The sequence below is a fragment of the Eschscholzia californica genome, unplaced genomic scaffold (genome assembly GCF_041429995.1).
Source record: "Eschscholzia californica isolate CP2 unplaced genomic scaffold, dmEscCali1.0.p SCAF_5, whole genome shotgun sequence".
NCBI classification, from domain to species: domain Eukaryota; kingdom Viridiplantae; phylum Streptophyta; class Magnoliopsida; order Ranunculales; family Papaveraceae; genus Eschscholzia; species Eschscholzia californica.
In genome coordinates this window covers 175859-192599 of record NW_028238472.1, presented here as the reverse complement: position 1 = coordinate 192599, position 16741 = coordinate 175859, and the positions used below count along the sequence as shown (strand labels likewise).

The 16741-nt window shown below is 36.5% G+C and overlaps 1 protein-coding gene across 1 annotated transcript; it reads right to left on the bottom strand.

Moving 5' to 3' along the window:
- Window positions 1-174: 174 nt before the first annotated feature.
- On the bottom strand, window positions 175-4992 carry LOC147535853 (putative pre-mRNA-splicing factor ATP-dependent RNA helicase DEAH2). The gene is made up of 7 exons (XM_086641623.1): window positions 4295-4992; window positions 3117-3319; window positions 1826-2910; window positions 1231-1356; window positions 912-1150; window positions 669-787; window positions 175-567 (listed from the first exon to the last, which is right to left on the bottom strand). Exons 1-7 carry the CDS (start codon window positions 4568-4570, stop codon window positions 441-443), a joined length of 2175 nt encoding a protein of 724 aa, XP_086497749.1. The 5' UTR covers window positions 4571-4992; the 3' UTR covers window positions 175-440.
- Window positions 4993-16741: the final 11749 nt, after the last annotated feature.

Genomic DNA, 16741 nt, shown 5'->3' with positions numbered 1-16741 from the left:
AAATCATACAACATAGGCAGTGTTTTACATATGAAAATTCCTTTGAGAAAAAACATTATAGAAATCACGGATGTTGAATGAGCAAATTTGCAGCAATACATTAGGTATACATTCAAAAACAGCAAGAATGAAGTGTGCTACACAATACTCGGTACAACTGATAAAAAACGAAACTAGGGCATAAATGAGATCATAAATTACTTGTGAAGATCAAGAAAACTTCAGTTATCATAACAAATACCAAACTTAGTACAGCTATCTGATTAAAATATATGAAACTAAACAACATAGTTTCACGACTTCAAAGGCTAGTTTTTTCTTTTCCTCACATTATCACAAATCTGTAATCATCTTTATAGTAATTAGATGAGAAAGAAGAAAGTGAAAAACGAAAACTCAAGAGAGCATATCCAAGTACGGAGTATATGATATCGCAAAACCTATTTCCTGTTCCTACTCTCCTCTTTATCTTTTCCTTTCTTCTGGTAGAGCTTCTCCAGAACTCGCTTAGCCTCGCACTGTGGGAAGTTCTCCAGATCGTAATAATGGGATGCTATATCGACAAGCCTGCATATGAAGAAGCATGAGAAGACATTAAGACTGATATAAAGGCAATATAAAGATGAAGCTTGTCAGCATATTTCAGGTGTGGATATGGAGCAACTCACCACTCTCCACGAACATCTGTAACAGTTCGAATGAAGTTCCTGCTAGTCAACACGTACTCGTTGTAAATGACCCACTCCGGTTTGTGATCCAGACAGTTCGATGGATGCAAGTGAACCACCTTCAACAAAAAAAATCAAAAGCAGTATAATGAAACCTCTCTTCTCGTTTCTTTACAATTTCATACAAATAGAGAACACTAGTGAGAAAACGAGCCCAACTGAACTATAACAAAGAAGTATTACCTGATTATCTTTCACTGTTAGATAGTGGCCAGTACGCTCAAGGTGAGCAACCTGCATAAAATACCCAGCCAGCATAGCTTTTCTAATGTTGAGGTAATAGTCACGGCTGTTGAAATCTGGACTGCAAAGCTTGAGGTTGAATCTAGCCATGATCCGCATTAGCTGTTGCCTTACGTTATCAGCAGACTTCAGTGCCCTCTGATTGACAAAATTGTCATAACACCATGACGAATCTTCGTCTGCACAACCATATAAGAGATCAGAGATGGTACTAATTAAAACATAAAATTAAGAAAAAAAAAATTGTTATTGGACTTACCGTTTTGTTTGTATGCGTGGTAAACGTTGAGAAGTGTGAGATGATCCCCGTCAATGTGGGCGAACCGAGCTTTCGCTTCGTCTGCAGCTTTCTGGGCCTCCCTAGGCCGGACAAAGCAATTGGGTACTAAAGAAAGAAATTGTTATCACAGACGAGGCCCATGGTAGGTCAGCAGATGCATAGAGAGTTGAGAAGAAACCACTTTGCTTCATGAGAGAGAATAACTGAGAAACTGCAACTAACTGCATCAGCACTTACTTAGAAATATCCATGGCGCATGCCAATTACTGGCATAGAACCCACACGGAAGTTGCTGATGACAAACCTAAAGGGGCATCCCAGTTCTAAAACAGACACGTGCTTGCAAATTGCGTAGTAACACTCGCAGGAGTGAACTTTAATAAAATCATGCATGAGAATGAGTTGGACTCAAAGGAATCGCAAGCACATGCGTTTTAGCATAAATTTGACTACGAATGAGGACCAACAACACATCTACTCGATGAACGTGTAAGCTATATGGATAACTCCAATGAGATGCATGATGGACTTGACATAAGTCCAAAATTAAAAAACCGAATGAACTCAAACATACCTGAAAGCATAGCCGTGATCGAAAGAATCTCGTTTGAACAATTGAAGCTTGGGCTAACAACTAACATCTTCGACATTTGAGGATCCAAGGGGAAGTCACTCATTATCTCCCCCAATTTCGTCATGTTTCCTTCATCATCCAATGCACCCAAGTAATTCAACACCTCTAGTGCTCGCATAAGAGTTTCAGGTGCAGGCGGATCCATAAAATCAAAATGTACCAGATCATCAATTCCGAGTTTCTTCAGGGTAAGAACAGTGTTTGCAAGATTTGATCTAAGAATTTCCGGATAAGTCTGTGGCTGAAGATCGTTATTGAAACTTCTCTCAGTGTACAGTCTGAAGCATTTTCCAGGTTGTGTTCTTCCAGCACGACCTGATCTCTGGTGAGCACTTGCCCTTGATATAGGTGAGACCAACAAGGACTCTACTCGCACTCTTGGGTTATACACTTTTTGTTTAGCGAACCCCGGATCAATAACATAAACTATACCATCAATAGTCAGAGAAGTTTCTGCAATGTTGGTTGACACCACGATCTTTCTTCCAGGAGGACCACCCTCCTTCAATGGAGGTGGGGCAGGATCAAATATCTTCTGCTGCATAGCTGGAGGCAATGTAGAATAGAGTGGTACTACTTTCACGGGACCCACCTGATCACCCTGATTTCCTATTTCTTTTGTTATTTTCCGACAAGCATCTTCTATCTCTTCCTCTCCAGTAAGAAACACAAGGATGTCGCCAGGACCTTCACACAGGTGTATTTGCACAACTGTACGAATTGCTGCTTCCAGATAATCCCTCTCAGGTTCCTGAGTGTAGAATATCTCGACTGGATGAAGTCTTCCAGGAACTTTCATAAGAGGTGCACCACTAAAGTAAGCTTGAAACTTTTCAGCCTCAAGGGTAGCACTCATAACTACAAGTTTCAGATCTGGTCTATTTCTAAGTACTTCCTTCAGAAGACCAAATAGTACATCTGTTGCCAAGGTCCTTTCGTGAGCCTCATCAAGAATAATCACCTTATATTGCTCCAAAAGTGGATCAGTCATAGCTTCTCTTAAAAGCATACCATCTGTTAAATACCTGCGACAATTATAAAAAATACGAATTAGAGAAATGACTGGTATAATAGCCTTCACCTTAATACTTATTTTAGTTTCCTGATCCACAGAAATAGCATCCATAAAACTACGCAAAGAAGGCAATCGAAGGCAGAAATGAATGAGAAGAGAGAGATACAAGGATTAAAAAAGAAAATTAAAAATGTAGTATCAGCAAGACAAGCTTACTTCAAAACAGTTTTTGAACTGCTGCAATCTTCAAAACGAATGCTATAACCAACTTCTTCCCCAATTGTTACATCCATCTCCTCAGCGACACGACGTGAAACAGACATTGCAGCCACTCTACGAGGCTGAGTGCAGGCAACCATCATCTTTTTACGTTTTTCGGGATTCTCTAGCTCCACGGATTCAAGAACAAACTGAGGAATCTGTAATATAGCAGTGACTCATCAGTCAAATAGCTTGACGCTTTTTGGACGAAGAATAGGTATCAGGTTAACTAAACAATCACCATATAATCTCTTGTAAACCAAATTGAGAAGGGGAAACGATACGTCAAAGAATAGGTGTCGCGTCAACTAAACAATCACTATATAATTTCTTGTAAGCGAAATTGAGAAGGAAAACTATACATCAGGAAACAGTACAACAAAAGTTCGGAGTAATTCGCCAATGCATACGATAATATTTCGAACCTAAATACTTGTCCCTCCAGTCACCAACTAAATAATTCAACATAAATTACTAAGAAATCAACAAAAACTTATTGGTCGATAAAATACCTTCTAACCCGTATGAAGTAATCACAAATGTGTGTTTATGTCAAAAAAAGTCTAGCTTTCATTCACGTGTCATTTTAAGCAATAATCATCACGTGTCTCTAACACCCCAAGCCTTAGCAGTTACAGATAATTGTCCCCCCCGTTAATTCTAATAGTCCCGCATCGCTCGCGAGAATGTCCGAAGCCAGGGCTATAGGTGAACACTCAAGCTTGGTAAGTACCCGGGCCCTTTTGGGGGTGGGGGTGGGGATTGTGGAGCCTTCGCCATGAACAAAACCACGTGTGAGGTTGTTAAATCGGGGACAACATTGATAACAGCTATGGCTTGGGGCGTCACAAGTTTGACACCCATATCCAAGTCCATAGGAACACGGTTTTATTCCTAGTGAATGCTCCACGAGCCAACCCAAAATGCCTCAAGACACTTACTAAGTTTGAGCACGCAGCTAATCTAAGGTTCTAGACGCTTCACCTAAATGATGTGGGACTATTACATTGTTCATGTTATTAGTGCCTACATCTATAAGTTCTCCTTCAAACCCAAATTTCGTAATCAGAAATTCGTATTCATATCACAATATCTATATGACTAAAACGTCTGAACTTTGAAGTTGAGATTACCTGAGTTGTTTTACCACTACCCGTTTCTCCGACTAAGATCAAAGTCTGATTCGCCTTCAAAACCTGCAAAAACTCATCTTTCTGCTGCCAAACAGGAAGGGTTTTCCGCTTCTCGAGAATATCAAAGTACCTCTGAGAGTATGGGCGCGCATTCCACCTGTTAATAAGCGGATTCTGAGCTAATCCACCACCATTCATCTTTGCGAGTTTAGCAGACACAGATGTCTCGTCCACGACGTCGAATAAACTTACTTTCCTCTTTCTCTCTGTCGACATTCCACTTCAAACAAAACGAATGAAATTCAAGTACCTCTTCTTCTTTGAAACCCTAGGCTTTCCAGGATGTTTTCGAATCAGATGGTAGAAACCCTAAAAGGATCAATTAGACTGGCGTAGTATTCTGGGGTTTTAAGAAAAGAGGGGTTTTGAGAGGAGAAGAAGAAGAATAGTACCCTAAACCACCACAAACGATCTGCAAAGATTGCAGAGTGTGGATTTATGTTCCGCCACGGACGATAAACTTAAAACCCTAGAGTTTGAGACGGAAAGAGTTCTACGAGATTTAGCTTACGTATTTATATGAGGAAAGAACTTTGTTTCTTGAAAAAGGCTGAGAACCCGAAAAACGTACAACTTTTAGATAATACCTGCAAAATCCACCGTCAAATTTATATCGGTTGATACGGTAATAGAGATGCAAAGATCTCGGTTACCTAAAGGGTTTTTGTTTGGGTTAATTCCGATTAGGCCCCCAATTAGTGACTACTTGGCTGTTCAGGACCCATAGGTGTCTAGCGGTTTAGTTTGACGCCCAAAAACAAAAAAAGCTAACTTTTCCAAAAATACCCATACGGCCCAAATGAAATTAATTACTAAGAACATGTTTGGTGCGCGAGAATGGTATAGGAATGGAATGTGATTCCCGATAATCACATTCTGGATCATTGTTTGCCTTGCGGGAATGGTGTGGCCCGGGAATGTGATTCCCCCAAAAAGGGATAATAGCAACGGGGGAGGTGGGTTTGGATTACCATTCCCCCGGAATCACATATATTAATATTTTTGACAAATATATCCTTAACAAAATATTGAATTGCCAATTTGATTTTTTTTGTAGGATTTGGTATTAATAAGTATTATTTATGTTGGTATTAATAAGTATTATTTATGTTAGTATTAATAAGTATTATTTATGTTTATGAACAAAATTTTGATTTTAGATAAATTTCTATTTAGGTTTACGAACAAAATTTTATTTTAGATACATTTTTATTGAGACATTTATTTATTATCTTTAAACTCTATCCCTTTGATGTATCGTGTTATTATTTTATATCTACGAATTTGAAAAAATAATACTGATTTTAATATATAACAAAGTTGATGTCTATATTTTATGCAAAAAAAAAAAAATGATGTGTATTTTATGTAGTTTACGTAAGGGTAAAAGTTAACTTTTACAAATATTTACATTCCTATTCCTATACGAACCAAACACCTAATTAGGAATGTGTCAGGAATCAAATTTTCATTCCTGATCAAACCAAACATCAAACTACAGTAATCTGATTCTCAGGAATCATGTTACGGGAATGTGATTCCCAGGAATCACATTCCATTCCCGCGCGCCAAACATGACCTCAAGGTCACACCATCTCATTTTCTTTCTTCCCCTTCATCACAAAAAAAATAAACAAATACATACATTGTTTTTAGTTGAAGGTCGTCGGTCGATGACCTTCTGCGGGAGAAATTGTGTCTGGGAACAAGGGAGTTTAGATGTGATGAAGTAGAAGAATAAAGAGGAGCTGACGTGACCTTTTATGTTTTTCAATTTTTTAGGAATTAATTTCATTTTTGCTCTTAATGGTATATTTGGAACATAATCAGTTCTTTTACCTTTGGAGGGCAAATCTAACTGACAGATGTTTATGAGGACCGGAACGGCGAGTTTATCACAAATTAGAGGTCGAAACAAAATTAATCATTTTCCGTTTGCAATTTATCCCATGCCTTGGGGAGCATGAAGAGTTGATTTGAATAATATTGACTTGATAACGCTAGAGGGCAACACTAATTAAGTCCCAAAAATTTAGCATTTTCTCCCCGTTATCATTTGCATTTCTTCTTCATCTTCACCAACCTCGCTTCTACCTACCACCTTTACTTCTGATCAATTTTGTTTCTTTCTTTAACTACCGTCCCCTTATTTTTGTCTATTTACTCTCTCCTTTCCCTTCTTGCCTGCCTCCTCTCATCTCAAAATCTATTTTTCTTTATTATCCTAAAGAAGACAGTTCCTTTTGCAGAAATCATCACTTAAAATCTCTGAAGAAAAAGGAGAGTCCATTTTCTTCATAAAGGAAGAATCCAATAAAAATAATTATTTCCTTCACCAAAGAAGAAATAGAAGTAGGTCACTGGCCAGGGGTGGTAGTGAAGATAACAGAATATAACAACTAACGTGGTAATGTAATAACTACCTTCCTTAGAGGTGAAAAAAAAAGATAGTCATCAGAAACGCTCTCTCTCTCTCTCAAAAAATCGCCTAAGGTTCTCTCCATTCTAGATCAGTAGCTTCCGGCGAAGGGTCCTCCCTTCGCCGAAACCTTTTTCCTCTGTTAGTAGTTTAAGTATGTATCCTTCTCTCTCCCGTAAGATTAAATTTATGATTAAGATCTGGTGGGTTGGATCTCCATCGACTTTACTCTGTCCATTTTATGACAAAGATCTGGTGTGGTGCCGTGGTGGTGTTGCGTATGGGGGTTATGGCACGATTAGGTGGTGTTTAGTGATGGTGATGTGGTGGTGGTGTGGATTCTGTGGTGGTTTTAGTAAAGGAGATTGTATGATGATGGTGGTGTAACTGGTAGTTAGGGCAACATCTGCTGACTTTCAAGGTGTTGTGGTGGGGGTTAGTAATGAAGGCAGTGGTGTGGTGGTGAAGAAGAGGGTGGTGATCCAATGGATCAAACTCTTCAATCACAGTTTGGATGAAGATTCAATGGATCAAACTCTTAACTTTGAATCAACTTTTAGTTCAACCATTTCATCCCTTGTTGCTTCAAATTCTTTATTCAATCCTATTGTTAGTATTGGATTGAGAGATTTAATTGGAAGAATAGGAGTTTTTGTGTTTTGTGTTTTGTGTTTGGAATCATATAAAATATTGATAATCTAAGCAGTTTCTGTTTGATCTAGACAAAGAATTTATCCGATAAATTGAGTTTATCGTGGAAGATAATGAAGTGAATTTGGGAGAGACTGATTCAGGCGACTTAGCGAAATGAAGTTAGACATCATAGAAGTTAGATCGGAACCTAAGATCGATCCAGTTAGTGATGCAGAGCAAGGGAGAAGAGAGAATTACTAGTTTTCTTTTTTACTTAGTACAATAAAGGATATGTTTTTGTTGGTCTTTAGGGCCTCTGTTGTTGGTCTTTAGGACCCTTTTGTTTTTCGTTTTATTTGGTTCGAGTGCTTTGATCATAGACCACTATTGGGTTTTATTCATCAACTTACAACTCTCTCTACCGATGTACCGGATTCTGAGGCGCAAACCGGAGATCTGCAAGCCAACGGTTGACGGCGAGAAGAGAAGAAGGTGAAAGAAGCATCAGTTATAATACTACCCTTAGACGGTTAGCGGCGACTGCACCAGAAGCAGCCCACCAGTCAGATCAGACAGTTCTAGTGGCACCCAAGTGGGCATAATTTGTCTTGTTTGTCCGATTTTGGTCGTGTCTTTGTTATTTAAACTTCATGATGTAATTCTCATTAGTCTTTTGGCATTTAAATGAAGCTTGATTTAAAAAAAAACAATTAACATTGTAGTTTTGTTTTTTTTGTTGAAAAAACGTGGTAGTGTATTAGTCTAAAAGTAAACTGACACCCTTGGCTTGGAATTTTTTTGTTGAAATCCCTTAGCTTAGAATGACCCAAATTCTTAATCCCCACTCCCCAAGCACCTCACCGTTTAAGATACGGAACAAGAGTAAGTTATATCAGCCGCGTTTGTAGTCCAACTGTTACGATAATTGCCTTCCAAGCAATAGATCCGGGTTCGACTCCCGGCAGACGCACATGAAAACCCCTTTTTTTCTTCTTCTCATAAAATAGCCTCCGGCCTGGGCCATTAGGGTAACCCGTCAACGTCCAACCGCTCACCCCACTTTAATGACTATATAGTCTCCTCTCAAATTATTGAGGGGGGTCGATGACGAATACTTGAAAACTTATGTTGAGAAATATTATATCACATCTTTGTTTCTTTATGTTGAGAAACTTGAGAACTTACATAATGATTGTGACAATAATAGTCAGACTATAGGAGAAAACTTAAACAAAGTTAAATATACGACTTAAAATCTTTGTTATTTGACTTGTTAAGGTCAACAAACAACTATAAAATATGAATCACAATCTAAGTGTTGGAATTCACACTATTATTTTGTTACAATTCAAAGAGAAATGTATTATTATACCTTCATTTGAGTAAAAAAGAAAGTCATGTTGTAAGATGTGTGGGCGCTATTTCTGGACTTCTAGTGATACTGTGTGCTTTGAGAAATATAAACATTGCGATTTGGCATACTATCATCTCACGTTAGGGCACTTAACCTTTTAAAAAGGAACATTACAATCTGTCTCACCTCCGATGCGAGATAGTGCATTACAATTTCATCTATATAATAAGAGATAAGGGTATTTTTAAAAAAAAAAAATACCATCTTCTTCCATGGTTAAGATTTTTGCCTCTCAAATTTATCTTCAGTAATTGAGATTACATCTTCCAAACTCATCTCTAATGATTGAGATTATATCTTATAAATTTATGTTTGGTGACTAAAATTACACATTCTAAATTTATCTCAAAATTTTTTGAGATTATAAAACTGTGTTTGTATCCTAGTGAGACATTATGTAACTATCCTCTTTAGTGGTTAGAGCAAGTCCAATGGGGAGCGGTCCCGAACTCTTAATTCAAATTAAAGGCCGGGACACCCCATCCTCCACATTGGAGTGGAAATGGTCCCGGGCGGAGGGCTGAGGGAAATAAGGGTCGGCCCCTTATTAGGGGTCGACCCCTAGCTCCCCAACGGTCACATTGGGGAGCAAATCCCACTGTTGGATCACATCCAACGGGGTTTTTTTTTCTTTTTTTTTTTTATAAAAACAAAATAAAAATAAATAAAAATAACTCATTGATTTAAAAACTTAAAAATTCATTAAAAAACTTAAAATAATCCAAATTTAAGGGCCCGGGAATGCTCTCCATTGGAGTTGATTTTGAGGGTCTGAGTCCGGACCTTTAAATATGAATGAAAAGGTGAATTAAGAGCCCTAGGACTGGGACTCATTGGACTTGCTCTAATGTTGTGAAATGGATAGAAAAAAGACACTTGGTGTGCACGTTATTATTAGGTGTACCATCCATCCATCATTTCCTATCTTACAGTCATACATACCCATTTTTCAATTATTAGTTTGTGTGACTTCAGTCTTCAACCTAACCTCCCCACTCCCCTTTTCCTTCCTTCCTTCCTTCACTCCCCTTTTCCTTCCTTCCTTCCTTCCTCCCTCCTCCTAAAAGTTACTCCTCTTTACCACTAATTAGATTCTCATCAACCCAATCTCTCTCTCTTTCTCTTCAACCAAACCAAATTATTAGTAATAAATAAATAGTATATAGTATAGATTATCTGGACAAAGAGATATGAGTTGGATGTGGTGGTGGTCTAATATATCAGCTAATTTCGGATGGTTTCATCATCATTATCTCAATATTCTTCCCCAGAACTTGTCTATATTCGGGTGGTGGCCACCTACGACGACGAGTATCAACAATTTGTTGTCGTATTTGAGACCGCCTGCTATAAGTAGTACGAGAGAGTATTTCAGATGGGAGAATTTTGAATTTGTAGATACAATCTTGTGGACTTTCATTACTCTCTTGGAATCTTTTGCTTTAGCCGCTATGCTCTGTTTTTATTTCCTCTTTTGCGGCTGTACTCTCTGATTATCCATATAGTATTTCACTCCGGCCGACCATACGTATACTTTATTCTATTTCGCCGGCGATGGAAATTTGTATTCCGAGGAGGTCGTATTGATGTACTATTATATTTTGTGGTTGGTATGTATATGATTGACTTTATTTCGTTTTGTGAACCACGTGCCTAGTGAGTGACCCAAATTTTATTCTCCATTCCATTTTTATTTCTTTTTGTGTTGAAAGATTCTCCATTCATCTACATGTTATAATATTATTCTTCAATTTGTTTTTCTTGCTAACGTCATTATTAGTACATTATGCTATAATGTGCGACAGATATGGTCATCTAATTACGGGCAAACACATTTCGGTAGTGGGTGTAGGTTGGTCCGAACATACATTTGGACTTACACGTTCCTTGACTTTTATTTTATTTTTTACCATTTGACATGACGTAAGTATTTGTAATTCACATATCTTACGAATCACAAATACTTGTGAGATCCCAAAAAGACTGTCGGTGTGATTCACATATCAATTAATCAAACCACCACCGGAAAGCCTCGAATGTGTACGGTTTTTCTTTGTCCCCTATCATTACTTATAAACAAATAATTATAGTATCTAAAGTTCCACACAATTGTTATAGACATACAAAATTCTCATCTTTTAAAGCGGATAGACCACATCTTAATGTGAAAAACTATAGTATTGCCAACCAAAAATGTCTGATAGATATATAAGATTCCAAGCATTTAATTCTATACAAAAACTTACGTAACTATACGGGGAACAATAGCAATTGGCTCCTGGGAGTAGAAATTTCTCAAGCCAAAAACTGGGATATGCATATCAAAATGTTAAGACTGAAACCCCAACCAATAAACACAGTTGCAAACAGAAAAAGGATAAACGAAATGATAAACACAACCAAAATGTGTTTGCTCACCGAGATGGAATTCAAGACTGCATTGAAGAATTTGCTCTTGACCGAGCACTGTTTTGCAGAACCTCATCTAGACCGATTGAAAAATAACTGGTAAGGTAATATCCACAATCCAAGTAATTCCTTCTTCTCCCCTTGGTCCATTAGTCACTATCAGAATAGAAATGAGAGTTTCGCCTAAAATCTCCGCAAATATAGTACTACCAAATTTCCACTTAAAGCTTATTCAATATTGGGGCATCCGATATTTATGTGGCCGAAGCTAAATTAAATAGTGTAAAATATGAGAAATCATTGATAGGAGGTGGACAAATATTGGGGCTCCATAGACCTATACATGCTTGCAGGGGCTTACCTGAACCTATCCTCTTGTGATAAAGACTCAAAGTTGGATGATCCAAAAGAGTCAGGGCCTCTATTCGGACTTCGGAGCTTGAGTTTTCAATCTACATAAATATGCCACACTACTAGTTTGTACTTAAAGGCTGAATCTGCCTAATGTACATAAGGGTGTGGCTTTTGATATAAAGAATATCATGTTTTTCTTTAGGTCACCGCTTTCGAGAAAGCAGAAATATTTTCAGGGAAGACGGTGGAAAACAAAAAATGAATCCAAACGCACCTTAACGTCGCCGGCCGGGCATTGCCGGTGACGGCCGGCGACATCATCATCATCTTCTCTTTCTCCCCTTTCTCTCTATCTCTCCTCTCTCTCTTCTGTTTCTCTTTTTCTCTCTTTCTTCTCTCCATCTTCAGCGAAGGGTTCTTCCCCTTCGCCGGAGAAAAAAAAAAGGTTGTAGTCGGAGATGGTGGAAGTCGCCGGAGAAGATGAAGTCGCCGGAGATGGTGGTGGTAGGTGAAAGGAAGAAGAAGCTGAAAAAGATTTGGTTGTTTGCGGGAAATAAAAATATCTAATTTTTTTTGTTTCCACCCAAAACTTTAAATCCCGAAAAATTTCTTTATTTTCCCGTAACACAGACCTTTTCTTTAAGTTGAATTTTTGTGAAACAAGACGAAAATAAAAGAGTTTCTGTTAGACAATTTGTCTTTGGAAACACAAATAAGAGGGATAGAAGAGGGATGGAGATTAGAGGCTTGAAACGTGTACTAGGTACACTTTCCTTAAAGCATTATTTGCCCCCTCTCACAAGAGATTACTTGAAGGGTACAAGGCAAATTGCTTCCCAAGATATGACAAGCCTTTGTGAAACTACACCAAGTAACTTGTGGAGATTTCACTTAAGGAGCATTAGAACATAATGAAGATGGCAAAGGTTTTCCGACATTGTTTCTACATGTTGGTTCATCATACATTTAGTTTGTTTAAAGAAAACTTTATTTATAAAAAACAAAGAGACATTTTTCAAGTAGAAAATCTTTTCACAAAAAGAGATATCTCTCCATATAATTTATCAAAAGATATAACTATTAGACATAAATTTCAAATTCAAATATTATAAAAATTGATTTCTGATTTTATAGAATATATTACTTAATAACTTGTCCAAAATTCCAACAATCCCCCACTTGGACAATTATTAATAAAATTCCTTTGCCAAACTAAATATATTAGTATTAGTGCATAAAGTATGGTATCTTTCGATTTGAACCATACCTTAGTGTAAGTGCACAAAGTTTTATCGAAATCCCAGGTAGCTTGTAGCTTTGAACCAGTTATTCCTTGTGATAAAACCGGTAACACCACACACACAATACATTTGTTCTTTTGCTCCACACTTTTCTCGCTTAGCACTTATATGGCCATGTGCTTCTTGGTTTCATGAACTCTCCTTAGATAAACTCTAAATCTAATGAGAGGCGGCACCACCTCTAAGTTCACATAGTTGAAGTTCTTCCAGTATCTTTGCTACTTTAGAGATACTTGTCTTTGACTGAACTTCATTAAGAGTTTTAAACTCAACCTCAAACCGTAGCAACCAACACTTATCATCCTAGATAGGGTTAGATATAAAACTTAAGTGTTGAAACTAGCCACTTATCAATGACTTGTTGTTACCCATTGAATCTAAGACTAGTCGTTTCCTAGTGTTAGATTGGGTTGCCGTCAATGGTGACTTTTATGTAAAGAGTTTCAACCCTATCTCTCTAGATGTAGAATTTAACGTACCTCTCGTCAGAGGTTTAGTAAATTTGTGTACTAAATTCTTTCAAATATAAGAAACTATAATTCCATCATGAATTTTGTATTTCACATTCAGTATAGACCATGTCTAAACTTCTCACTGTGTTCACTATATCCCCATACACATTTAGATCAACAAGACTAAGAAATAGAGAATTAACTTTCTCATATATTTACTTTGAATAAATATTTACTTTGAATAAATATTAGATTTGAATCCAATAGTTTGACATTGGGAACCCCCACAATTTCAAATATCCAACAATTGATTATCTTGTAAATTTCATGCATATTTATGAGAGCATCATATACTAAAGCAAAACAGTAACATTCTCCACTTGACAATAAGTCGGCCGCCTTAGTGTCAAGATTGTTACAATGTATAATGAAATTTCTTCTCAAAATTACGATAATCATCAATAACCACACAATTGGTATATTTGGGTCCCTCATTGATTTTATGCCATCTTTATCGGCTTACCCCACTATTTCTGTTGTGTATTGATATATCTTATGGGATCCATATCGAGCCACAAACATGTCTTATGGGATCAAGAAATTATCAAGCTTTAGTTGCTCCTTACTTGCTCTCCCCTACTATTCCCAAGTTCACTTTTGAAGAGATAAAACAGTGTCATCGTCTTTGGAACCTAGGATGCAAAATACCTTAATATTCCCATAGGTTAGTGGGATTTATTCTCATCATAAGAAATAAAACTCATGCATAACCAGTTTTTGAAAAGAAAACAACATTGGTATATAAATTTTGAGACTAGAATTATGTATACAAAAACCACATTAACTAATCAACATTTCGCATTGGTATTGTGACGATCAATATTAATTCATTTATTCATAATATTATCTTATGCACACTACTTTAGCAACACACATGAACTAACATCAATATTGGGTTGATGTCCTCAACTCCATCTCACTTATCAAAATCTCTCTAGCATTACTAATTATCTTTAGCATGTACAGTATGTATAAGGACAACAATTATTACTAGATTTTCGGGTAAGTAGAAGTTATTAACAGACAAAATAGAGTGCATAGATTGAAATTTCACAATTTACCTGCAAGTATGTCTTCATCACACAATTACAATCCTGAAAGGTTCCAATGTTTATCTATGGTATTCTTTCATCTAACTGTCACCAACACCCCCACTATTTTAAATATGTATTATTATTGCCATTGACTAACAATATCAGTGTATAATATAAAAAATCAAAAAACACTAATTATGTGCCCATGTCATAAAGAATATATATCACTGTTTGGTGTCATAAGACTTCAATACAATCTATAGTTCAGTGTCTCTTATAACTCATTAATATGTAAACATATGGTGGCATCACAGTCATAATTTATTTAGACAAATCAGTAAGATTAATGAAGGGTTGACACATACCTTGTTGTTGAGTCCATACAAACTTTTGTATTCGAGAAATTGTATTACTTCATTTATTAATTAATTTTCTGTCGTTCACATTTATTGCCCAATATTTCCTACAACCATTGATCATTCCAAGGACATTGGAAAAAACCCAAGTTGCCTTATGAATAGTCACCTCTATTCAAATCATAGTAACCATATGATGCTTTCTAATTATTATGGTTAGTTAGATGCATCATGTTAGATTGTTAGATAATACTACACTCATTTCATTGCCCTCTTTCGGTTCTCATTAACAAATGTACTTGCACTCCAAATTGTGTTCCAGATAAAGTTTGAACCTTCCTTGTTGATACACCCCAAATATTCATTAATTTACCCTCAACCTTTATGACCCATGTCAAGGGTAAAGAAACAACAAGAAGTTCAAACGGATGATGCCATTTTTTCCATAACTATGTAACTTATGCATGGACAAATTGTCCATATTCTGATTCTAAAGGTCACCTCCACCAACATTAGATAAAACACAAATTTCGTAAAGATAAATAAAAGAGAAAATAAAACTTATCTGATTAATGTTTGTCCTTCTATCTTTTAGTCTGTAAGTCCTTTATCTAGTAGACTAGTACAATTCCAAAGGAATCGCTCCCAATGGATGAATTTTAGCGACTTCGAATATTTACTTCTTTGCATCATATCATCATCATCATCATCAAGAATTTGGTGTTGACGAGCCACTTCCATGAATACTCTGAATGACTGAATCTAAAACTATGATTTTTTCTTTCTTTCTTTTCTTATACAATGTTACCTTCATGCATGAATAGAATCAACTACTTCATTTGTCCAAAACAATAAATATCGTTTAATGCCAATTCCCGTGTGGAACTAACCAATGCTATCTATCTCATGGATTAAGTTTTGAACCCCACAGAAAACTGAAGTTGACCCAATGCACAAACTTAATCAATTTGATTCTTATCATAGTAGCCTCAATCTCCACAATATAATAATATAATGCTTTAAGATTGTTAGACAATTTGTCTTTGGAAACACAAATAAGAGGGATAGAAGAGGGATGGAGATTAGAGGCTTGAAACGTGTACTAGGTACACTTTCCTTAAAGCATTATTTGCCCCCTCTCACAAGAGATTACTTGAAGGGTACAAGGCAAATTGCTTCCCAAGATATGACAAGCCTTTGTGAAACTACACCAAGTAACTTGTGGAGATTTCACTTAAGGAGCATTAGAACATAATGAAGATGGCAAAGGTTTTCCGACATTGTTTCTACATGTTGGTTCATCATACATTTAGTTTGTTTAAAGAAAACTTTATTTATAAAAAACAAAGAGACATTTTTCAAGTAGAAAATCTTTTCACAAAAAGAGATATCTCTCCATATAATTTATCAAAAGATATAACTATTAGACATAAATTTCAAATTCAAATATTATAAAAATTGATTTCTGATTTTATAGAATATATTACTTAATAACTTGTCCAAAATTCCAACAGTTTCAATTGCGAGCAAGGGAAAAGAAAAAGCAGAGGACCTTCAAATTGAGTATGAATAAAGAGATAAACGTACGTACATGTGCCTGTTAGCTTTAGAAGGGTAGCATTAGTTCTTTTGTTGCACAAGCACAAGTGGCAGTGCACAAGCCATTATTAATGTTGGGTAACATTAGGAGCATGCTTAGATTAATTAATACAGTACCTAACAGGCTAACAGCCGAATTCAAACTCATTCAAGATTAACAATAACACCATCTTCCTAAGGGTCATCTTCTGACTTCATTTCTAACATCACAAACCGAAACAAAAGTAATACTACTATAAGAAACTACAAACAAACCATATTAAGCGTTAGTATGTCAATTCTCATTGCACGCACAAGGAATGTCAATGTGTTAATGTCCACTTGAGAAATAAAATTCTCTAGACCAATATCAAAAG